Raw genomic sequence first — 24,812 nt, 5'->3', positions numbered from 1 at the left:
CCTTCTCCAGAAGTTATTTTGAAAATGGTCAGATAATCTGCAGTCTTGACAATATTTCTCAAGTTATATATTTTCATAGTACAGCATAGTATATGAAGGGTTGAAGTAAACAAATCTCTTGAGTCTTTAGAAGAGCTTACTGAAGCGCCAAAAGGGTGCAATTCTTTTGAACATGTATGTTTATTTATAATGACGAAGGTATAGAGAGAATGAAATGGGAAGGGAAAGTAAATCTAGAGGAAAAGGAAACTTGACAGATATAGAGAAGATGAGAAAGCAAATGGAGGTGAAAGATAAGATATGTTGGTTTAGAAAAAGTTTGAAGAGAAGTAAACGTGTTCAGAAAAAGAAAGCAAGAGAAAAAAATAGAATAGATAAAGGGTGTTACAAGTCAGTAAGTACTCACAAGGGTGCTTATTTACTGTTTAATTGGTTTCCCATAGGGTTCCAGTTAAGAACACCAGGAACTAAGAAATCTAAATTCTAATCTTGGTTCTTTGAGTCACCTTGGAGAAGTCAGTTAACTTATCAGAGGCACAGGTTCCTCATCTGTAAAATGTGAACATTGGATTAGGTGATCTCTAAAGTCCCTTCAGGTTCTAAAATTGTATTTTTCTTGGTGGTCAGTAACTGTGAGAAACACATTCCTGTAATTTGCAGCTATAGCTGACTTTAGAACAGCATATTTAGGGAAAAGGATGTGAGCTTTTTCTGTCTTGTTCACTGCCATATCCCCAGCAGCTCACACAGTGCTTGACACATTAGGCACTCAATAGATGGTTGCTTAGTAAGTGATGTGAAAAGTGTCACGTTGGTGGTTCATTATGGGAGAAGCATCTAGAGGGCCTAGAGGAAAGCTAGTGTGCTTGAGAAAAGGCAAAGACTTAATGACTTCTGAAGAAATCTTGTGTGGGCTGGTTTTTAATCTCTTGTTCCTCCTTATTTTATCCTAAATTCAGAGAAGTGGCTGTAGCTAGTGGTATACTCAAGGTCATAAAACTTGTAGCGACCAGACATGCATATAATGACTAAACCAACATATAATCTAGTTCAGTTCCCTTTATGTATGTGACTTAAAGAATAACAGAATCAAGCTCAGGTCTTCATGGAATATAAGTATATATAGAATGTAGTAGTTATATTAAATTGGATTTGTTGGCTTCATTCAGCTAAGATGCAATTAGGTTACAAGCTGAGTACTGAAGCTGACAGATTCCAGCTAAATCTTCGGGATTCACTGGTATCCCAAATTACAAAGTGGTATACTGTTACGCCAGAAGATAAATTTGCAAAGATATTTGAAGGAAAATATTCAGAACATATACAATATATTCTAATTTTTTGGAAGTCATAGTTTCAAAATATTCAGGTCTTTGAAATTCTTGAACCCAAAGTTAGACCAGAAAGAGGGGGAGGGAGTCTGATGCTTTGTGCTAAAATCCTCTTATTCATTAACTTTCATTCTATCTTGCCATTTTTATTTAATCTCCAGTTCAGAATAAGTGTAGTTGACTGATACGCCATTCCACAACAAACTAGAAACTGAAGGCATCAAAAAGTATGAGGATAGAGGGAAGGAGGCATACTGGCATTCATAGGCACGTGTGATGACAACATAAGTGATAGCTGAACATCCTTACTTTTGAGAGATAAAAGGGGAGGAAAGCATCTAGGACATTAAATATCCATGATAATTATTCTGAATTATTCAGAAAATAATCATTGATATCATTTTATATTAACACGAGGCAGGAAATGATTTATCCCAATTGGTTGATTTTTATTTTAATGTTTTGTTTCTGAGTTCTCAATAGTTTTTTTAAAGTACACATATTTGAACACATCTAACCTCACATCTGGCCCCATAAATGGTAGATAAATAGAAGGTCACTGTACTTTGAAATCTTTTGAAATATTATGCATTCTTATCTCATAGCTATATCAGGTTGAGTTTTTAACAGTTGCTGACATATTGTGTTTATAAAAATTGTAATGTTGAGAAATATGTATGTGTAAATAGTAGTAAATTAACTATTTCTTAAATGCATTTAGAAAGGATCAAACAAAAATCTAAACTACTTCAGCAAAGTGGGGATTAAATGTCTGTGTAACTCAGTTATAATTTAAAACATAAAAACACAAGATAGCAAATTTCTTAAAGGCATATTTGTACAAAATGTTTCTTATTGAAACAAGTCATCTAATTTGTTATTGGCAGACATAGTATATTGTAAAATAGAAATATGGAAAGAAGATAGATGAAAGCAAAGAAGAAAAAATTTAAAAATGGAAGCAATATGAAAATTCATAATATGAAATTTCAGACAAACATTTTTGTTAAAATCAGATTAGAGTCCATTTGGAGTGAATTGAGTATTTCCATTTAAAATTTGCATATTATTTTACGTTAGGTCATTTTTAAATGTTTTAAATTACCAACTCCAGAAGATGGATAGCAATTTCATTCCTGATGGCAATGAGTTTCCTTCTTCTGAATTTTTTTAATAGGTGCACTAGGCCTTCCAATGAGGGGGATGAGCAACAATACCCCTCAATTAAATCGCAGCTTATCACAAGGCACTCAGTTACCGAGCCACGTCACGCCAACAACAGGGGTACCAACAATGTCACTTCACACGCCTCCATCTCCAAGCAGGTATTTATATTGATGGACCAGAATATTTCTCAAAATGTATCTTTGTAGAGTAAGCAAGCTTTTTAATTTTTTAATAAAGTAACTATTTATTTGATTTTCTGGTTCAGTGCCTTTCACTGAGGAAAAGAAAGTTGATACCCTATGCTCATTTAATTTCATTGCAAATTTATAAGTATAGTGTGAGATGCTTTTATCTTGCAACTAGCATACTGGTTATCAGCTGGGATAGGTATCCAGGATCAATCACCACCTGGGGAGCTTTTTTTCAAAAAAGCAAACTCTCTTCCTCAAAGGGGAATGTGCAATTTCAAATCACTCCTCAGATGATTCTGTTTATTGCTCCCTCACCACACATCCATTGTTCTAGTGAGAATAAAATAAAGCAGATCACAAAAATGATGCATATTAGTATTAAGATAGAATGACATACATTTGGAATGAAATTCAAAATATATATGTGAAATATGTTTGTATTTTATGTGATAGTCACATCAATAGTTCTCTCGTCTTTGCTATCACTGTATATTCTTCTATAATTTGCCCTTTCTTGTTGGTTTGTTTACTTTGACTTTTCAAAAAGCTTTTTTTTTCTTTTCAAATGACCAGACAAAAGAATTAAATGAATAAAAATTTACAATGCAATTTGAACGTATATCTGAAATTCTACGGTTAGGTCAATTGATTATTTACAGAGAATTTTAACGAGTGATTATAGAGAGCTTATTTAGTATACTGGACTTCTTTTTCAGGGGTATTTTGCCTATGAATCCTAGGAATATGATGAACCACTCCCAGGTTGGTCAGGGCATTGGAATTCCTAGCAGGACAAATAGCATGAGCAGTTCAGGGTTAGGTAGCCCCAACAGAAGCTCGCCGAGCATAATATGTATGCCAAAGCAGCAGCCTTCTCGACAACCTTTTACTGTGAACAGGTAAGAGATTTATTGATACTGTGTATAACTGTTCTTTCTGGGTATTTTCAAATTTGCCTTTTCATATTCAACGTTCTGTTCTTGAGTCTTGGCTTCTGTTTCATAAGTGTGTTTCATCATATATTTTGACCAAAGCTTCTCTTTTTGTTACACATAGCAGTTTAAACTCCCAAACTTAAAGACATAACTCTTTTGAGAATCAGTTTGCTTTTTGTTGCTGTTGTTAGAAAAGGATTGTTGTTAGGTTGCCAACCAGCAAAATTTTTGTTGAAATGTCCTTCCTCTATTAAATGAGGCTGGTCACCTGTGTGGTAAGAGCTCCATATTTATGAATAGCACTGGAAATATTATTATTGCCTTGCTTCATTTATCCTTTGGTTAAGTTCCTTTTCAACCGAATTTCTGTTTTGTTCTTTGGAGACTTACTGACCAAAGACCTTTTGAAGACTACATCTGTAGTATTTGAAATAGTGTCATGTCCTGGGATTTAAAACAAAAGGAAGAATTTGTGCTTTTCACTCCTTTTTTTGCACTGTTATACTGCTGTGCAAATAAAAGTTAGCAATATTAAAAAGTTACATATTTTGTTAGGATTTTAAAGCTGTTCAGATTATTTCTATGAGCATTATATCTGTAATACAGGGCTTTCTTTACTGTGAAAGTGATATTTTAGTTTGATCTTTTTTTAATGGGCAGCATAGTGGGTAAAGGATGTAGGTGCTACCATGATACTCATTTAATTCACTTTCTCTTATTTAGTACTTGTAAATTCTGAATAAAAATAGGTTATTAGCACATTTCCAATTTAATGTTCATCCCATAACCTCCAGTTCTTACTTTAAGACTTATATGAGCATTTCTTTTATAATTTTGGCTGCTCTTTTAATTTTTACCAAAGTCGTTTCTGTAAAGGGTTCTCAAGACTCATCTCCTTGACAGTTTCCTAATCATGTAATACTTCTTGGGCTTTAACACATCTTTCTGCATTCTTGTAGTATGTTATTGAATGTATATTTAAATTTTTGCTTTCCCATTTTTTCACATTCTAGTTGTAAATACTTTGCTTGTAAATTTTCTTATATATTGTCAATGAAGTGTGGGTCTCTAAAGCCCTGCTTAGTACTATCGATAAGATGTATTATTATGGAATGTTTTCATCTCTTACTGCTTATTCAATGTTTGAGGGTACCTCTATCGTCAGCAGTTCTAACATGGTATTAAACAAAAGTTTCTGTTGACTTTTCTGCTCTTCTCTAGAGTATTGTTTCACCAGCTGCATTATTTTATGAAAATATTGTTTAGCTTTGGCTATAGTTAGTTTTCCAAATCTAGGCAAAAAAAAACCCTGTCATCTTCAATTTAACCTTACTCATAACACTAATACAACTGTCTTTTTATCAGACTATTTGATGTTAAAAATGCATTCTTTCATGGTAGAACTTGTATTAACAGTTCTTTTTGATGTGTTTAATTACTCTGATCTCACTTTAAATTCAGCCTTATTTTTTGTTTGTTTGTTTTCCCATCTTTAGGCTTGTGTAGAAAAGGGAGGCTTTGATAACTATTTATTACCAAGTACCTTAATTTAGAATTAAGGGTACTATGGAGAGATTTTTTTAAAAAACAACTAAAAGATACACTTGATAAGAATGATGTGTTTTAGAACACTGAATTCAGTTAAAGAAAAGCATCACTTAATTCAGGTCAACTAAACATTTATTGAGTACCTTTTGTATCCTCCTGAATGCTAAGGGCAAAGAGATGCAGAGGTGTGTCTGACATGAACTCTATCCATTCTAGTTGGGAAAAGGCAGACTATATGAATGAAAATCTTTTATGAAAAGTAATAATAGCACATTTTACCAGTAGTGAAAGAAAAGCAAATATTCAAGAATAGTCTTAAACTAAATCACCTGTTTTTGAGTTTAGTTAACTTCTTCCAGTATATTCAGTAAGTTGACTTGCCAAGTACACAGAATGACACCCTTAATCTGTTTTCCTCAAGCTTTATATAAATTCTTTGCTTTTTGTTTTTTAACTGATCGTTTTGGTTCTCAGTTGTTCATGGAAGGATTTTAGGGAACCTTTAAATAAAAATATTCAACTCAAAAATAAAATTAGTGTTTGTTTTTAGACATGTTGTTTTATATGAGGAGATCAAAAGTAAACACTTGTTTTTCTTCATCTGAAAGTTAGTGTTCTTACTGTATATCTAAAATTATTTTCTATGTACCCAGTATGTCTGGATTTGGAATGAACAGGAATCAGGCATTTGGAATGAATAACTCCTTATCAAGTAACATTTTTAATGGAACAGGTAAGCTTATTCTGGAGCTAGTACCCTATAAAAATATGATAGATCTTGAAATATAAAGCAGTTCAACGTACTAGTCTTAAAATAATTAAAGGAATTTTTGTGTTTAAATGATAGAACTTAATTTAGGGGAGAATTTGACAGGAAATAGGATTTAATTCAGTCTGTAGTTAAAAGATGGTTAAATATATTTTTTCACTTGGCATGGTATAGCAGTGTTATAACCTCAGATTTGTTTCCTTAACACCTGGAGAAAGCATGAACGTTAACCTAGTCTATATTTGTGCCTCAGAATCTTTTTGCTTCAAGAGCTTTTCTTATCCTCAGTCCTTTCACTGTGGTCTAAACTAGGTTGAGCGTTGTGGCATTCTGGCTATAGAGACCCAGATTGAAGAAACCTTTAAAACTATATGGAGCGCTTACAATTTTTTCTTAATAGTTTTAATAATACTAATTTTTGCATTTAACTCAAATTTTTAATCTGTTTATGTGTAAAATTCAAAATTTATGTACATAGAAAGCCAATTATGATTTTGACAGTAACGAATTTTTGCAGTCTATTGGTTTCTTTTATCAGCTGGCTTTAGACAGAAGAGAACAGGAGGCTTTGTTACTATTCTGCTTCAGGTTTTATCTTCTTCCGCACTTGCCTCCAGACCCTTTCCTGAGAAAGCAAATGAAGGATGTTGTTATAGTCATATGAGCAAAAACGAGTATGATTGTGAGAGAGAAATACAGTAAAGGAAGTGGAAGGTGAAAGAATGACCAGTGAAACGGGGTGTATGTGGAAGCATGAGATTAGCAATTGAAATGATAGTTCTGGCTATTGGCTTTTAATTTTTCAACATTATTGTATGTTTAGTAGCAGCCTGGATTGACCAAGTGACACTTCATTTTGCATTTAAAAAAGTTTTGTGTTCTGATATGAAGTACCATATTCCATTGTTTCTCAAAAGCACGTTTTTTTCATATTTAAATATCTCTGAAATTAGGATGCAGATCATAATTTAATTAGAGAGGTTTTTTCCCCTCATAAATGAACCGTAAAGTGACAGTGTGTCTCACAGTGCCATCTTATTTTCTGAAATATGGTTTATACACTTCCGTAAATTTTACAATTATTTTTTGAAGTCATTTTTAACTAAGTATATTTTACACTAGGAAAGTTGTTTCCAAGTCTTAAACCCTAAAAATAAAAATTTGTGAGTTAATACTATTTTTAGTTATTTTTAAATAATATATGCCAATTTTAAACTCCATCGTAGAGGACCTGAAGAAGTGTATTAAAAGTTAATGCTTACTATAAGTTTATAGTTAGAATTAATAACCAAATAATTCAAGAGAGATTACTTTTTAAAGTACTATATAAGCTGTTGTTATGTATTGTTGCCTTTTTATATAATGCCTGTTTAGAATTCAGAATTCATAAGCTGCAGTTTCTTTAAAAGCAATGGATTTGAATTATTTTATCTTTTACCCTTCATAATTTTAAATTGTCACCTGACTTGGAATGTAACTGTTTTCTGTGAACAGAGTAATCTTGAGCTGTTTCTCTCTGAGATCCTTCTAGTTATGAAAATTAGAGAAAAATTAAAGTAAACTGAAAGAGGGGGCAGATAAATTGAAAATGGTTAAACATACTAGATGAGACAAAGAAAAACTATAGTGCATACTAACAGTAAGATAGAAGATAAATTCTTCAAAAATTAAGAATATAAGATTGTTAGAATATTAGAATTAATACATTGAGATCAAAGTAATGATTAAAATAGGCAAAGTAGAAATGTTGGATTAAATTTTAGTTTTTAAAAGGAAAGAAACATTTTAAAATTCAAAATGAACAGATATTTTATTTATTCAATTTATTGAGCGCCTACTGTGTAATAGGTAATATAAACTTCTGGGCTTTGTGTCATATTCTCATACAATTCACTCACCAGACATGAGAGCTCTACATGTATCCTATGTTCTCCACCCTACTTATACTCTCAACTGCAAAACACACACACTCACATACTCGCATGTGTACACATTTGTATATGGAATAGGCCAAATAGACCAAAAATATCCTTAGGGATTCTGTTCCCATTGCTTGTGCCTCAAATATGATTCAGACCATTTGCAGGAGGCACTGTCATTATCACACCAGTGTTATAAATGAAGCCCCAAGCATTCCAGATACAACCTCTGTTTTTGAATATAGTGAAAAGAACAGTTTTATCACAACAGTCTCCCCTCTTACTAATCAGCAACTTATAACTTGAATACCATCTTTCACAGGGGAAATAATGTATCACCTTACTCCTTCCTATCTGTCTTACGTCTCTAGGATTTGGGATTGTTACTGTGTAGTCGGTACATACTGCTTTGCTGAGTTGTTCATAAATTCTTTCACATGAAGTCAATCCACAAATATTTATTGTACATTTACATATACCAAGTACAGTGCTGTATGTTGTTTAGGAAGAATACACTGCCATTTCAGATTTTATTATAGTTAGTAATAATCTCTTTAAAATGTTTGTAGAGCAGTAACTAGTTTGTTTCTTCTTATTTAGATGGAAGTGAAAATGTGACAGGATTGGACCTTTCAGATTTTCCAGCATTAGCAGACCGAAACAGAAGGGAAGGAAGTGGTAACCCAACTCCATTAATAAACCCCTTGGCTGGAAGAGCTCCTTATGGTAATTAATTAAGCTTTTTATGGATGGCTAGTGAAAATTTTCTGTTACACACACACACGTGTATATTTGCATGCATGTGTGTGTACACACATGTATTTATGTATTTTCTAATCAGAGGAATGTAGTTTTGTCAGAGTCGATAAATGCAAAGTGCTTTTTCTTCCCAGAATACCATGATAGCAGAGTTAAATGGGAAAACTTAATTTGTATAGAAACCCCAAAAGGAAGTCTTCATTGGTATTCAGAAGTTATCTTCTTCTGGCATTTCTGCCTTAGTACACCTTAATAATCTATGGTTTGCCTTTGTTCAGTTCATCACACTTTTTTTTTAAAGAATACATTCTCACATTCCTAGTAATTAATAATGACTAACCATACACTGATGATTTTTTCTAAGCCAGTTTCTCAACCTCCACACTACTGACATATGAATAGATAGTTTCTTGTAAATGAGAGACTGTCCTGTGCATTGCAGAATGTTTATCAGCATTCCTGCCCTTTGCCTACTCAATGCCCAGTAGCACCCCCACCCCTACTCCCACCCTTTGTGCACGCCCCCCCTCCCCGCCCCCTTCCCCCTGCACCCGGCCATTGTGACAACCGCAGATGTTGACACTTGTTTCATGGGAACAAAAAATCGCCTCCTGTTGAGAACTGCTTATGGGTCATGTATATATAGTTTATGTAGACTCTTGGTCACCACTCATACCCTTTTTCACTATCTTTAATAAATGAGAGATTTGGCTAGACATGGGAATTATGTAACAGCAATATTTTTTTGTATCCTTTGCACATAATTGTTTCCTTTTGGTAGAATGTGATAAAGACTAATAGTAAAAACTTAAAGGGGTCATTTCATCAGTTCTAAGATACCTGTTTTTCCCATTTTCAACCAACGTGGGTTTATGTTACTTTCAGAATATGAATACGAATAATGATATCTGAAGAAGGGAAAACTTTATTATTCACTTTCAAATGTTTCCTAATTAGCCTTCTTCCACACCAAAAAAGCAAAAATGATCTGCCCTGGAAGTTGAGTACCTAGCTACTTGATTCTCAGTTCAGACTCTAATGTTTTTAACCTTTCCTCATAGGTCCATTTTTTCATCCCTTTAATCATTCCCGTTGCTCTCCTTGGACCATCTCTAGTTTCTCCATATCGTTCTTGAATTGTGGAGCCCCAAACTGGATATTGTTCTCCAATAAGGGCCTGACTAATGCCAAGTATAGTGGGAGGATTACTTCCCAGTTCTTGCATGTTTTACATCTATTACATGGAGTCCAAGAAAATCTGAAATAATATGGAGTTGTTTTATAATTGATTGCAATTTGCTCACTCTGTAAGTCACTTTCAAGTAGAATACTGACATTTTCTTTAAAATTTATTCTGTTCATTTGCTATTTGACCATTAACTGATATTTATAGTAACTAGTCAAATATTTAAAGCAAGCTTTTAAACAAAAAGTTTTAATAATTGTTACCAGTATCAGATTATGTTTTTTCAGCATCTGTGTGTGACATTAGATTAGAATTATGGGATTACCACTTATTTCCCTTGTATTATTTTGTATGTTTCAGTTATTAATCAATTATATAAGAATTTATTCATTGTTATCCAGAATACTAATTTTTTGAAGTGTGTTTTCATAGCATAATAAAAAACAATTCCTTTTGGTATATTATCATGAGGAAAGTTAACTTTTTATAATTTGTAGCAAAATTTCATAAATATCAATTGTAGTTCTCTGGATTATTTTCGTTATATAGTTGGAATGGTAACAAAACCAGCAAATGAGCAATCCCAGGACTTCTCAATACACAATGAAGATTTTCCAGCATTACCTGGTTCCAGTTATAAAGATCCAACGTCAAGTAACGATGACAGTAAATCTGTAAGTAATAATAGTAGTAATCTGAGAATTAACCTATGTGAGTTACATAGTTTTTTCCCTTCAGATTTCTCTTATATTAATAGTTTTATAGTCTATATTAAGGACATATTAAATACTATTAGAAAATTTTTTAATTTGAATATCTGTAGTAATATAACTTCTGAAAACTGTGGAAAACCTTTGTAACTTAGAAGATAGCCTATTTTTCTCCTATTTCATATAGGTTTGCAAATTTCTGTTGAACTTCTCAGAGTTAATGTAGACTTTTATTATAGTCCCTGTCAGCTGGATCCCATGAAGTTTGATATTATAGCCTTCTAAGGAGCTGTGTTTTTCTTGAGTAAGTTTTCTCCTTGAAGAATCTTTATACACATTTTTATTCCTGTGTTGATTCAACCAACTCAGCTTCCTGTTTCTGACTTAACGATTATGTTTATTTCTTCCACATTTCAATGAAAATAGTGCTTTTTTTGTGTGTGTGTGATGGAAGGTGTATATTGTTAAAATAATTGATAGAGAAGATTATTGGGTAAGAATTAAAATAGATATGAATTTTAAAGATTCATATTTTCTGATTTACCTTGGAGGTTTTTTGGTGCTATTTTAGGTAATATACTGTGTTTAGTTTGTCTTCTAAATAAAGGTATTGAGAAATATAACTTCAAGTGTATCCTGTAACAAACAGTTCTAAGATAGAGAGATGGATTTTTTGGTCTGTGACTGAAGATCTGAGATAAATAAGAATATTTTCCATATATTTCTTGTCCTTTAAATACTCAAAGGTATATAATACAGGGTTTATTTGTATACCATGGAACAATTGTGGAGACAAAAAATTTCATGTAGAACTTGAAAAATAGGCAGTAATTTACTGTCAACTTAAATATAATAAAAATGAGTAAAAAAGTATTACTATATGAACTTGAAATTTTTACACTTAACAGATTTTAACATCACATTAAAATTTTTTTTTTCATGTTAGAATTTGAATACATCTGGCAAGACAACTTCAAATACAGATGGACCCAAATTCCCTGGAGATAAAAGTTCAACGACACAAAATAATAACCAGCAGAAAAAAGGGATCCAGGTGTTACCTGATGGTGAGACTCTATAGAGTATATCAAAGATATTATAAAATTTATTTATTTATTTCCTTTTTCCTAAAAGATAGAAACGACTATGTTTTTCTTATCCAGGTCGGGTTACTAACATTCCCCAAGGGATGGTGACGGACCAATTTGGAATGATTGGCCTGTTAACATTTATCAGGGCAGCAGAGACAGACCCAGGAATGGTACATCTTGCATTAGGAAGTGACTTAACAACATTAGGCCTCAATCTGAACTCTCCCGAGTAAGATTTTTTCCTTTCTTCTATATTTGTGTATAATACCTCCCTACAGTTTTTAATGTATATGTTCGAATTGTATCATCTTCTACCACTCATAGTTGCTGGTATCTGCTGACTCTGGGTCATCCCCTCTTAGGTTAGTTGCTGGATCACTCTCACTTTATAGTAATATTCCTCTTATAATTTGGCAGTTTCTATATACACATATATAGTAGAAGGCAATGGCACCCCACTCCAGTACTCTTGCCTGGAAAATCCCATGGACAGAGGAGCCTGGTAGGCTGCAGTCCATGGGGGGTCACTAAGAGTCGGACACGACTGAGCAACTTCACTTTCACTTTTCATTCACTTTCATGCATTGGAGAAGGAAATGGCAACCCACTCCAGTGTTCTTGCCTGGAGAATCCCAGGGATGGGGGAGCCTGGTGGGCTGCCGTCTGTGGGGTCACACAGAGTCGGACATGACTGAAGCAACTTAGCAGCATCAGCAGCAGTCTTTCTCAAACCCGGAAATCCCAGCTTTTTGAATTTCTCTCCTCCAGAAATTTTACCCTTTATGATACCTCAGCTGCTCACTTCTAGTCATCCCTTTGACTTTGTCATTTTTGGTAACCTCAGTTTGTCTGTAAGATTGTCTGTGCTGCCATGCCACTTGATGTTTTTCATTTCTCAGTTGTTTTTGTCTGTCTCCCTCCCAATCCACCATCCTCAAACAGAAAGTAAGTTTCATGTTATTGATGATCTTTGTTATGCTTGCTAATGTATAAGCATCTAGTGCCAGGTATATAATAATAGATACTTTGTAAATGTTTGCTGAATTTGAACTTTGGTTTGTCATAATTACTTTTTTTCTGGCTATAAAAATGGGAAAGTAATTTTACTAGAAGACATAGTGTTAATGAGTTTAAAGCATTCTGAGTGGAAGTAGTAACATATACAAATGTGCACACATGGAAGTATATTCTTCAACCTTGTTTCAGTTTCCTGCTGTGTAAATCATAGTCAAACCAAGGAAAGAAATTGAAAGTTTGAGGTTGCACGTCTTAATGTATTAAGTCATTGTTTTTCCTGATTTCCTAAAATAAAATTAGAAATCTCTTTTTCTACTTTGGACTTCAGAATGATTTTTTTTCCCCTTATTCAGAAATCTCTACCCCAAATTTGCATCACCCTGGGCATCTTCACCTTGTCGACCTCAAGACATAGGTAGGATAATCTAATTTTGTTTAGACTTTTAAAAAATGTATTTGTAACTGAGAATCAGTTAATAAGGCTTTTTTCATTTTATTATCCAGACTTCCATGTTCCATCTGAGTACTTAACGAACATTCACATTAGGGATAAGGTGAGTGTAGTTTATTATTCTACTCAGTCAGCATGAATTTATCTGTTTTTAGGTGCTGTTTTTCAATTCTGACAGCATAGTTTTTTGAAATAATTAGCAGTGGTCTCAGGGGTATGTTTTTGTATATCCATTTTGTTATATGTAACAATTTAATTTCTGTTTTTGTTTATAATCTTGTGTTTTGATGAGGTCTGGGTTATATTTTTTAAATATTTTAAAAACAATGTTAGGACCAGTAAAATCTTTTTATAGTTGTTAATAACAGAGTGTAACCGTAACCACAGTTGATGGGAACAAAGTAACATGGAAAATTTGAAAATTTCGTCCTGATATTTTCATTTTATATATGTATCAATAAGAAAGATTTTTCTTTATGAATACTACAGGTACAATGTTTTAATGAAAAAAATACATTTTAAAGTTATTATCTTTGACTTTTTTGGCTCATTTTCTATTTTTAATTACCTAAATTTCTAGTTGTAGATAACTATTAAGAGTTTACAGCTTTAATTTTTTTATTGGTATTCTAAGAAAGAAAACACTTCTGCTTTAGGGGACTAGATTTTGGTCATGTGAAAGTTTGTTAAAAATTATATATTTGTGTTATGTGTGTAAGTATGTGTAATATAAATATGTATAAATGGGGTCCTGCATCTGTACCACGCAGTTTGTATAGTCAAATGGATGTTGACGTTGTGGATAGGCAAGTAAAGAGAAACATGTATTTATCAGTATGTCTTTTAATACTTGACTGGATGGAAGACAAGAAGTATGAGATAGAGCTAGTTTTTTCTGTTTATGGATTATGTGATTTGCTGCCACTTTGACAGTAGCACTCATTTATTGCTCCAATTACCTGAGTGTTCCAGAACCTTTTCTTGTAACAATTTGAGAAATAATGCCTTAGGATAATTTGTCACATTGAAGACTGTTGCCTTGAATGGGGATAATATGAAAGGAGAGAAAAATGACATTCAAAGAATGTGTAACAATAACTAAATAAACATTTAAATACAAGTGTAGATAAAGAGATAAAAAATATTTATTTTTAATGTGAAAATTTGAGACTATTAAACTTGTGTTTGATAGTTTGTTAGGCAGTTGTTTCTCCTCTGTGGAGTGACATATAGAGTAGCCATCTTTTAGTCATCCATTTAAACAGAATAAAGAACGTATCCCATTATGATTTTTATACTTATCTGTGTTTTGCTAAAAGTACATATCCATTTTGTGAATCACTCTCAGTTGTAAATTTAGTTAATATTTAAGTCTTGTATGTATCAGGCACTCTACAAAGTGCATTCACATTATCACTTAATTTCAGTTATATTTTTAGTAATTCTTGTTGGTATCATTGACCACGTTTTATAATTGAAAGGTCAGAGACATTACAGAACTTGGATATGGTCATATTAGTAATGAAACTAGGACTTGAATGTAAGTCCTTTATTTCTGGACACAGTGTTCCACTATTATTGCCACATTAATTATTAATAGACCCTCAAGTAAGACAGCATTAGAGCTTGCTCAGAAGCTTTATTTAGCTTTTTCCTCCTGTTAATACATAAAATAGATAGATCAGAAATAATTGTTCATTGAATTTAGTTATTCAAATGATGAAACTCCCCTTTAAAATTACATAACTTACCTCTGTAATCATGTAATGGCAGTTATCTGCTGCAGAGAGGAGTTTCTGTTTTATCTTTACGTTTTTACTTTAGCGGAATCAGTTATATGTTAGGATTTTCAAGCTCATTTTACATTTCAGAATAATGTATCTTTTCCAGCTGGCTGCAATAAAACTTGGCCGATACGGAGAAGACCTTCTTTTCTATCTCTATTACATGAACGGAGGAGACGTATTACAACTTTTAGCTGCAGTAGAGCTGTATGTTCAAAGTATTTTTTAAAACTTTTGTATTATAGTAGATCTTGTTTATTCTAAAAGTTTTTATGACAATGGCTGTAGTTTTTGTCTTTGTTTTTAGAATGGAAATATTCATCAAGAAATTTGTTTTGCTTTTAGCTGTATACATAAAAAGCATTTTCAAACTTAAATAACTCTAAATTTGTAAAAGGTCAGGATCAGCTTGATTCGTGCATTTGGTAAATCTGATTTTTATAAATAAATTGAGTATAAGATATGGTTCATAACTGTGGGTCATCTTTCTCCTTGTGGAACCACTTAATGCTAATGACAGTGAATTTCATCATTTATTATATATATTGAGCATTACAGGGGCAAGGCACTGTGCATATTTCTCGTGTATTTTGAGGTATTGATAAAATGAACTCCATAGTTATTATCAGAAGCGTATTGGCCAACTTAAATAAACTACTATTAAGAAATTGGTCCATTAAATATATTGTTTTTCTGAGCATTTCTGTTTTTACCTTATGCTCTAAGAATAAAAATTTTGTGTCATTTTTTTATATGTCCAGTTGGTAACAGTTTGTTAGCAATAAACATTCTGTTAATTGTGTTTACTCTAAAGTGAATTGTTACCAAAAACTTACGACGTAATGATTGGGAGACCTTTTTATAGAGTTCAGTATTTTATATTATTAACATTTTATTTAACATTATTAACATTTCTATAAATGGCATTGGATCAGATACTTTTAAAATGTAAAATTCATTGTGTTGGTAATAAATTGTTTTTAATTTCTCAGTTGAGAATTTGGCTTTTTCCATGTTTCCCCTCATTTTTTGTAAGATAGCATTTGTTACTTGTTCCTTTTGATTTCATCCATACATAAATAAATTCATCAGTCATTCATTCATCCATCACTGGCAGTTCTGTCTCATATCTTATTTATGTTTAAAAATATATAAACATATATAAAATATATGTCTAAAATAACTCCTCATTGTATTGATAGGAAGGAATTTGTTTGCATGGAGGTTTGTTCTACCAGAGACATTTTCTGTGGTACATTTACCTCCTTTGGATGTTACTTCCCTGGTTTACAGGTGGTGTAAACTATCATTGATTATTATGTGAATATTAATGGATATCCTTTGGGCTATTGAGAATTTAGGATCAATGAGATCTGAATAAAAAATAAAAGTAATACACTCATTAAGAATTTTCTAAATATTTTTAAATTTGAAATTAGTTACAAATTTTATGTGAATTTAGTTAATTTAAATAGGCTTTGCATTTAGTTTCTTACAAAATAACACAAATAGTTGAGATTTTTGTTTGTTTTCATAGATATCTCAATTTCTATTGAATATTAAGAATGAAAAAGGAATGAAGTTTTTGGAACACTGGATCTTTATTTGGTCTGCCAAAGTTTTTATCACATTGCTCGTAGAGCTTTTAAGATCTCATTTTGTTTGCATAAAAAATTTCTCCAGTTAAATAAAGATCTGTGTATTAATTAAAGAGTGTGGTTTTAGGAGAAATTTTAAGAAGTCTTTTCCTATATTTATTTTACTAGGTTTGTATTTAATAACAATAAAAATCAGGGTAAAAAAGCATCAATATTCATATAGTTGTTGTGTTGATTATTTTCTGAAAAGTGTTTTACAAGATGTAGAAAATGTTTGATGTGAGCTACAGGAAAAAATTAATTGTCTTTTTCTCTTAAAAATTGAAGTTTTAACCGTGATTGGAGATACCACAAAGAAGAACGAGTATGGATTACCAGGGCACCAGGCATGGAGCCAACAATGAAAACCAATACATATGAGAGGGGAACATATTACTTCTTTGACTGTCTTAACTGGAGGAAAGTAGCTAAGGTATATTTTTTTCCGTGTGCAAATGTGTAAATGTATAAATCTAGATTTTAATAAGAAGTGTCCTCTTTTATCTGTTTATATGTACCAGTACATACATTCTAATAATGTGCCATATATTTGCTGAGTCCGTTGTCTCCACCTCCTTGGCTTGTTTTAAATTCTGGGAGTATCTGGAAGTAGTTCATTTTACCTATAGTTTAGGAAAATGATTGAACTTGGTAAGAAATTTTGTAATTTTTCACAAGCCTTGGTGACATTTGAAATATTTTTGTGTCTGCTCAGTTGTAAAATAAAGATACCCTCTTTCAATCCCGGTCATGTATTCTTATATTATTATTACTTTAAGCAAATATGAGATTTCCCCCTAAAACCAGAATATAAATAGACGTAGACTTTTTAAACACTTGCACTCATTGCAGGAAATATGGTTGAGTTTTTATTTGCAGGTAAATATAAAGAAAGAAAATTGCATGCGTTAATCATGATTGTTCCTTTGACTAGTATGTGAAATAACTGGGGGGAAGAGGCCAATGGAAAATTGTTTTGGTTTGCCACTTTTCCTCACCTTTCTAACTGTCCCGCATGCAGTTTTCATCAGTGCTGTAGCATATTACACATTTGTGTTTAGTTCCTTGTGTAGGTACTTACTCTACCTAGTACAAAATACAGTTCACAGTGTCTGATTTCATAACTTCAGGATTTCTCTGAATGTTCTTTCCACTGACGAATCTAAGGATTCACAACTAAAGAGTTAGTTTTATTGGTTTTATTAAATTTAAACAGAAAAAACTATTTCTTTTCATTGGATGATTTTTTAGTGTTTTTTTTTTAAATTAGCTTTACTAAACTGAAGAGTAAAATATTTTTTAAAGATAGTATAAGATGCTTACCAGATAATTATTACAAAATTTTACATCCCTGAAAGACTTCATATAAAACATGAAAAAAAAAAAATTTGAAAAGGTGAGCTAAAAAAAAAAAGACGACACATACAAAAGGTTAAACCTTTCCTCATTATTATTATTTTGGGGTATTTCTCTAATGGTAAATGTCATTGCTTCTCAGTCCAAGTCCAGATACCGCTCTACACTGTACTGGAGTTATTTTAACAATTCTAATATGCACCTCTTGACTTTAAAAGGTAGATTCATGACCTAACCTTTTAGTTAAATACAAATAATTAATTACAAATAGTATATAGGACATTGTGTATATTAACCTGTTCTTTAATAAATATAGTGAAGTAGGAAACCATAACTCTTGTATCAGGATTTGAATTTAACTCCTTGTTTATGCTGTTTATACTTTGACTTTGTACTAGTTTCCTTTCCATTACCTGCTTCCTTTCCCTGGTGGCTCAGACGGTAAAGCGTCTGCCTGCAATGTGGGAGACCTGGGTTTGATGCCTGGGTCGGGAAGATCCCCTGGAGAAGGAAATGGAAATCCACTCCAATATTCTTGCCTGAAAAATCTCATGGGCAGAGGAGCCTGGTAGGCTACAGTCCATTGGGCTCGCAAAGAGTCAGACATGACTGAGCGACTTCTCTCTCTCTCTCTCTCTCTCTCTCTTCCTTATCTTTTAAATCAGAATGATTTTTACCTCTGATTATCATGTAGATTAATTGAGATTACACAGGTACACATATACACTGAGTGCACTGCTTGGCATACATTAGGTATTTGATATGGGAGAGTAGTTGTGGTAGTTTGTTGTTGTTGTTTTTATCAGTGTTATTATTATAGATTATTACCATAATTCCAAGATAGAGAAATTCTGATTGTTGTTAGGTCAGCGGTTCTAGCTTGCTTCAGAATTATCTGGAGGCGTTGTTTTATCATCTGGCAGATTGCTGGGCCAACCTGCTTTGTTTCTGGTTCAAGTAGGTCTATGGGTGGGACATGAGAAGTTGCTTTGCTAACAAATTCCCAAGTGATGCCAATGATAATGCTGGTCCTTGACACCATAGTTAGAGAACCTGGTTCTATAGGAGGAGTATCTTTAGAAGGGAAAAATTCTAATAGTAAATAACTAAAGTTTGTTCTACTCATTTGAAGCATTTTGCTCAAGATCATAAATTATTCCAAACATATGCAAAAAGAAATAGATATTTAAATCAGTAGATGTGTAATTTTAGTTGAATTTTAATTTGAAATCTGTGAGGAAATCAATTTACGTGGAAAAAAAAATCAGTTTTCCAGAAAGAGAAATATTCAGAAACAACTTGAACATTAATAAGTCCCCTAATTTCCCACGAAAGCAATTTCTCAGGTAAATGTCATTTTAAAGAAAATTATATATGTGTATGTTTATGTAAAGTAATAATTTTACCCAGTTTTGTCTGATCTCTCCTGTGTAAGTTGAGCATTTGCCTTAACTTTTACCTTTAAAATGTTTAGCTGTGAAGTTGAAAAATAAAATTTGAGAAATATCATTATTAAACTATTTTTGAGAAATCTTTCTTAAAGTAATTTGTTGGCCACTTGCACTGATATTCTTCAACAAAATTATTTTCATAGTGATGAAAATAAGCAGAAATACTGGTTTCTATCAAATTAATATGCAGCTCTCTTTTGATTCTATTTTAAAAATTCATGGACTTAAAACTTTTATGTTATATTCACAGAATAAACTTTTCACAAAGGCTTCTGGTTTTTTTTTTTTTTTTTTAAGGATGTTTTCACTGTTTTTCTAGAAATTGGATTAGGGATTAAGAATCCCATAGTATATTTATTAACAGACTTCATCAAACTATAGAAAATCCATTGATGTGCCATGTCCCAAGTCAAAGTCCCCATCTGTAAAGTGGTTGTGGTTTATTATTCACAGGTAAAGAACATGAATTTAATAGCATCAACTGATAAGAAGCCTTCTGTATGAATTAGTATTATAAATTAATAGCTTGATGTTATGGTATTATTGAAAAGTATTGACCTGATCAAGACTGTAATCATGTTTTCAGTCATACTTGTATTTCACTTCTGCAAATTACTTAATATTTTCAGAGAACTGAAGAACTATAACTTCAAGTAAAGGGATTAAATTACTTAAATCAGAAGTATATTTTCTCCCCTAAAATTTTCTGTGAGTTCTAGGATACAGCCCCATTATTTATATAAATAATTTCCTATATCTCAATAATGTATTTTCATAAAAATTTTGATACTGTAACCAAAAAAAAACGCAAAAAAAATTTTACACCGTATTTGCTTATTCTTTTTTAGATAATCTATTTTGTTGACACACTGTGTGATCTGTCCTATGTAATTAAGTTGGAATTATTAAATATCCTGTTAATTAAAAATTTTGTTATATACAGTCTCAATGAGTAAGATTTTTAAAATAATTTTACCCACGGAGAATTTTTAGGTGAAAATAGCTTTCTCAAACTATAAAGACTTAAAGTGTTAGAATTCTTTCAGGCTGAGTTTACCTTATGGGTCCAAGACTGAGTAGGATTTTTAATGTTTAGGATCCTTTATCATATCATAACCTATTATAGATGTGATTTTTAGTGCCTAGAACTCTTTCTAATCTTTAAACCATTCAACTGTCATCTACAAATCTTTTTTTCTATTAAAGCAATTATATGCATAGACCTTCGAATACCTAATCTTTGAATATTTAAAAATTGTAAGTGTTCTGTTCCTAAAACAAATAAAAATTTATGTTCATTTATTCGTTAGCCATTCATTATACCCCTGCTGGGAGCCTGGCAACTCAGTAGTATTCTCAGTATTCTGGGCAGTAGATAGTGAGTGATACACAAAACAGATACACTTCTTGCCCCTACAGATTATACAAAAGTGTGTGTGTGGTGTGTGGTGTGTGGTACGTGTGTACATGTAGGATAAACAAGTAAAAAAGATACGATCAATAAAGTTAGGGAACAAAGAAAAACTCTTGTAAGTCTTTATGTCTTTTAAGAAAAATAAAAAGACATAGAAGACAAAAAGTTTTTAAAAATGAGACCAAATTTGATCTCTTTAATTTCTGAATCTCTGATATATAAAGTCTTTGAGATTTTAATTATCATATTTACTCCCTAGGTTTAGACTGATCTTCTAATATGATGAAGTTACTCTAGTTTAAATTCTGATAATACAGTGTAATTCACCAGTGTGCAATGATGAGGACAGGACAATGGAACAAAATTTTAATTTCTATATCTCAGATAGTAGAGTATATGATTTGTCAGCTACAAGTACACTTTATACCCAATAACTACACATATTTTGGAACTAAAGTTAGCCAATTTTAATTTCTAAAGAATAATACAACAGGAAGATACTTTCTCCACTAATTTAGATACTTGAGCCAGGCAACAAATCCTTTTAAAACCTAGACAGGGTATCGAGAGAGGGAGAGGTGCCTACACAAAGCTTTAGGAAGGCTGTGTTGAGTATGATGATGATGGCTGGTGTTTGCTGAAGTTTTACTGATAAGCAAATAAGCTCTGTGTCTTAGTTAACGCTAAAGTGAACTTTTTAAAAGTCATCACAGTGTGCCTTCCTTACAGTCACTGGACTGAATTTTTTCAACGTTATTTCTAGATAGAAGTGTAATTAAGTAGTTTTGGATTGGGGGCTAAAAATGTGTTACACTAGGAAAATCATCGGCTTCAGTGTCCTGCAGGTCTAGATCCTACTCCTTGATCTGCCAGTTATTGTATGACTTGGGCAGGTTACTTGTGAGCTTCATTTTCCTCCAGTGCAAATATGAAGATAATGATGACTACTTTTCAGTTATGAAGATGAGAACAAAATTAGTTCTGTCTCTAGTTTTGACACATACTAGGCTTCTGATACCTGCTATTTCTATGATTCTTATTGTAATATCCTAAAATTTTAAATCTTTGGTTTTAGAACTCATGACCTAGGTTTTCATTGTAATAATGAAATTTTCACTTAATAATGAAAATATCTATCATGAATTAATTTGAAATAAAACAGGTAAAATATATTAAGCCATGGTACTGACATTACTTGGCTTTCTTTAGTGTGTAGTACATATAATGGTTCATAATGTTTTAAATGGGATTAACTGAGATGGTTTGTGCTACCTGAATTCAGGCTGTAGAATTAATAATTTTAGAACCTCTGGCCTTTTGGTTTAAAAAGGTGTGTTTCTTTTTTTTAATATACAAAGTTATAGTCTGCATCACTCTTCTTGATCTTGGTGAAGTATGAAGAATTTGCTTTATCATTCTTAAATTTTAAAGCTCATGTAGTGTTTTGAAAGTTTAATTAAAATGAGCTATATATAGTTCATCTTCAGATGTGCCTGTAGCAAAAGCACTGTCAGTTTTGGGGTGGCAGTTACATCTTTTCAGGATTTGAGGATTGTGAAGTGAGAAGTCTGGAGAGGTGTGAGTTTTCCCCAGATAATGACCTTAAAATAACTCTAATGTTTGTTTTTTAAAAAACGTGATAAGACAAATTGAGAAATCCTTTATTTCTAAACTTTTTTCATGAAAAAAAAAAAAAAGATGTTTAACTTTTATACTTCATTGAAGGTAGCTTTACTTTAAATTATAATTTTTAATACTTTTTATTAGCAATACAGTAATTGTTTCCTTCAAACTTTTATTTTTGAGCAAAAAGCATAAAATTTCTGCGTCATAAAATAGATGCTCGTGACTAGTCTCTGACTTTTATGCAGAAAGTCTACATTTTTGTATTTATCAGATAGAAACTACGGCACATTAATTTTCTTCAAGCTATATTTTACTTGGGAAAAAAAGAGTTGGTATATCTCTTCATTCACATATCTTGTAGGTATTTAATTTGTTCATATAGTAAATAAAATATATTTTGACAAAAATCTGAGATCAGAGAGAGAGGAAATCATCTAAATTTTTAAATTTGGTTTTATAGGAGTTCCATCTGGAATATGACAAATTAGAAGAACGGCCTCACCTGCCATCCACCTTCAACTACAACCCTGCTCAGCAAGCCTTCTAAAAAAAGACTTCCCTTTTCTTGGGGTATGGCTGTCTCAGCACAATACTCAACATAACTGCAGAACTGATGTGGCTCAGGCACCCTGGTTTTAATTCCTTGAGGATCTGGCAATTGGCTTACGCAAAGGGTCACCATTTGAGGTCCTGCCTTACTAATTATGTGCTGCCCAACAACTAAATTTGTAATTTGTTTTTCTCTAGTTCGAGCAGGGTCTGAATTTTTTTTCATTTATTTTCTTTTTTTTTTGCCAGCAGACAGACTTGGGTCTGTAAAGACAAGCAAGTACACTGACAGAAGTTTACCATTTAGTTTCTAAAATGTAAAAAAAGAAAACCCACAAAAGACTCAACAGAATTAGACCACAAAATTTGCATTGTTCATTGTAGCACTATTGGTAATAAAATAACAAATGTTTGTGCGTTTTTATGTGAAGATCCTTCTCGTATTTCATTTGGAAAGATGAGCAAGGTCTGCTTCCTTCATTTTACTTCCCCTTCTGTTTTTGAAAGGCAGTTTCGCCAAGCTTAACGCAAGAATATCTGACTGTTTAGAAGAAAGATATTGCCACAATCTCTGGATGGTTTCCAGGGTTGTGTTATTACTGAGCTTCATCTTTCCAGAATGAGCAAAACACTGTCCAGTCTTTGTTACGATTTTGTAATAAATGTGTACATTTTTTTTAAATTTTTGGACATCACATGAATAAAGGTATGTATGTACGAATGTGTATATATTATATATATGACATCTATTTTGGAAAATGTTTGCCCTGCTGTACCTCATTTTTAGGAGGTGTGCATGGATGCAATATATGAAAATGGGACATTCTGGAACTGCTGGTCAGGGGACTTTGTCGCCCTGTGCACTAAAGGGCCAGATTTTCAGCAGCCAAGGACATCCATACCCAAGTGAATGTGATGGGACTTAAAGAAGTGAACTGAGACAATTCACTCTGGCTGTTTGAACAGCAGCGTTTCATAGGAAGAGAAAAAAAAGATCAATCTTGTATTTTCTGACCACATAAAGGCTTCTTCTCTTTGTAATAAAGTAGAAAAGCTCTCCTCACTGCAGTGTTGACTTTGATTTGAAATTGTGAACTTATTTCTTCAACATGAAAAAACAGAGAAGAAAAACTTTTACAACTGAATGGTATCTCTGAACAATTTAAAATGCAGTCTTTTTTTTTTTTTTTTTTTTTGGTTTTGACAGCTCATTTAATGGAACCATATACCATTTCATTTGCAGGTTAAAAATGTAGACATTCTTAGTGTTAACCAAATCTAAACAAAGAAAACTATTTTTTAAGTGAATAATAACATTAGAAATAAAACTGAACACTCCAGACACTCAATCAAAACACTTTGCTTTTGTGAGAAGTGTATAAGAAATTTAATAGACCTTTGAGATATATCTTAAAGAAATAATGTACAAATTAAGCCAAAAAGGAGTGGAATCATCTTTCCCTTCAGTTTGCTTGCCTGGTTATTTCACGTACAAGTTGATGGATTCTTTTCCACTTAAAGATAAATATTAAAGTTATGAAAGTAGAACTAGAGATGGAAATTTTTTTTTAAAGCAATGAGTTTTTATTCTTTAAAATTTTCATTTTTAAGCAGTTTTTTTTCTATGAAGAATGAAAATTTATTGACATTTACTAAATCATGTTTGAAAATGAAACATATAAACTTACTTGTATATCAGGAATATAAAATGACTCAAGATTTACCTTTTTCCATATATTTTGAGATATGAAAAACTGACATCAAAATATCAAGATTTTATAATCTTTAGATTTAAACCAAAGCATCTCTTCTTTAGGAAGATGATACTTATGTAATTTAACTTTTGTGCAAATAAAAAAACTTCACAGAACACATACCTAACTTGGCATAAATAAGAATTAAATCCAGAAATCAATTTCTT

At 32.1% G+C, this 24,812-nt stretch overlaps 1 protein-coding gene across 7 annotated transcripts in view; it reads left to right on the top strand.

The window, feature by feature from the left end:
- The window catches only part of CNOT2 (CCR4-NOT transcription complex subunit 2), a 126,301-nt gene extending 102,347 nt beyond the window's left edge, over positions 1–23,954 (top strand). For all 7 annotated transcript variants that reach the window (XM_005680177.3, XM_018047946.1, XM_005680176.1 and 4 more), the window contains 12 exons: positions 2,509–2,656; positions 3,406–3,588; positions 5,826–5,905; positions 8,461–8,586; positions 10,355–10,479; positions 11,462–11,582; positions 11,679–11,835; positions 12,977–13,038; positions 13,128–13,177; positions 14,965–15,065; positions 16,784–16,928; positions 22,803–23,954. In XM_005680177.3, the coding sequence (XP_005680234.1) occupies positions 2,509–2,656; positions 3,406–3,588; positions 5,826–5,905; positions 8,461–8,586; positions 10,355–10,479; positions 11,462–11,582; positions 11,679–11,835; positions 12,977–13,038; positions 13,128–13,177; positions 14,965–15,065; positions 16,784–16,928; positions 22,803–22,889 (1,385 nt within the window). In that variant the 3' untranslated portion in view covers positions 22,890–23,954. The remainder of the gene's footprint in view (positions 1–2,508; positions 2,657–3,405; positions 3,589–5,825; positions 5,906–8,460; positions 8,587–10,354; positions 10,480–11,461; positions 11,583–11,678; positions 11,836–12,976; positions 13,039–13,127; positions 13,178–14,964; positions 15,066–16,783; positions 16,929–22,802) is intronic.

This window comes from Capra hircus, chromosome 5 (assembly GCF_001704415.2).
Source record: "Capra hircus breed San Clemente chromosome 5, ASM170441v1, whole genome shotgun sequence".
NCBI lineage: Eukaryota > Metazoa > Chordata > Mammalia > Artiodactyla > Bovidae > Capra > Capra hircus.
Note: the sequence above shows the minus strand (reverse complement) of the source record. Positions and strands in the feature narration are given on the sequence as shown.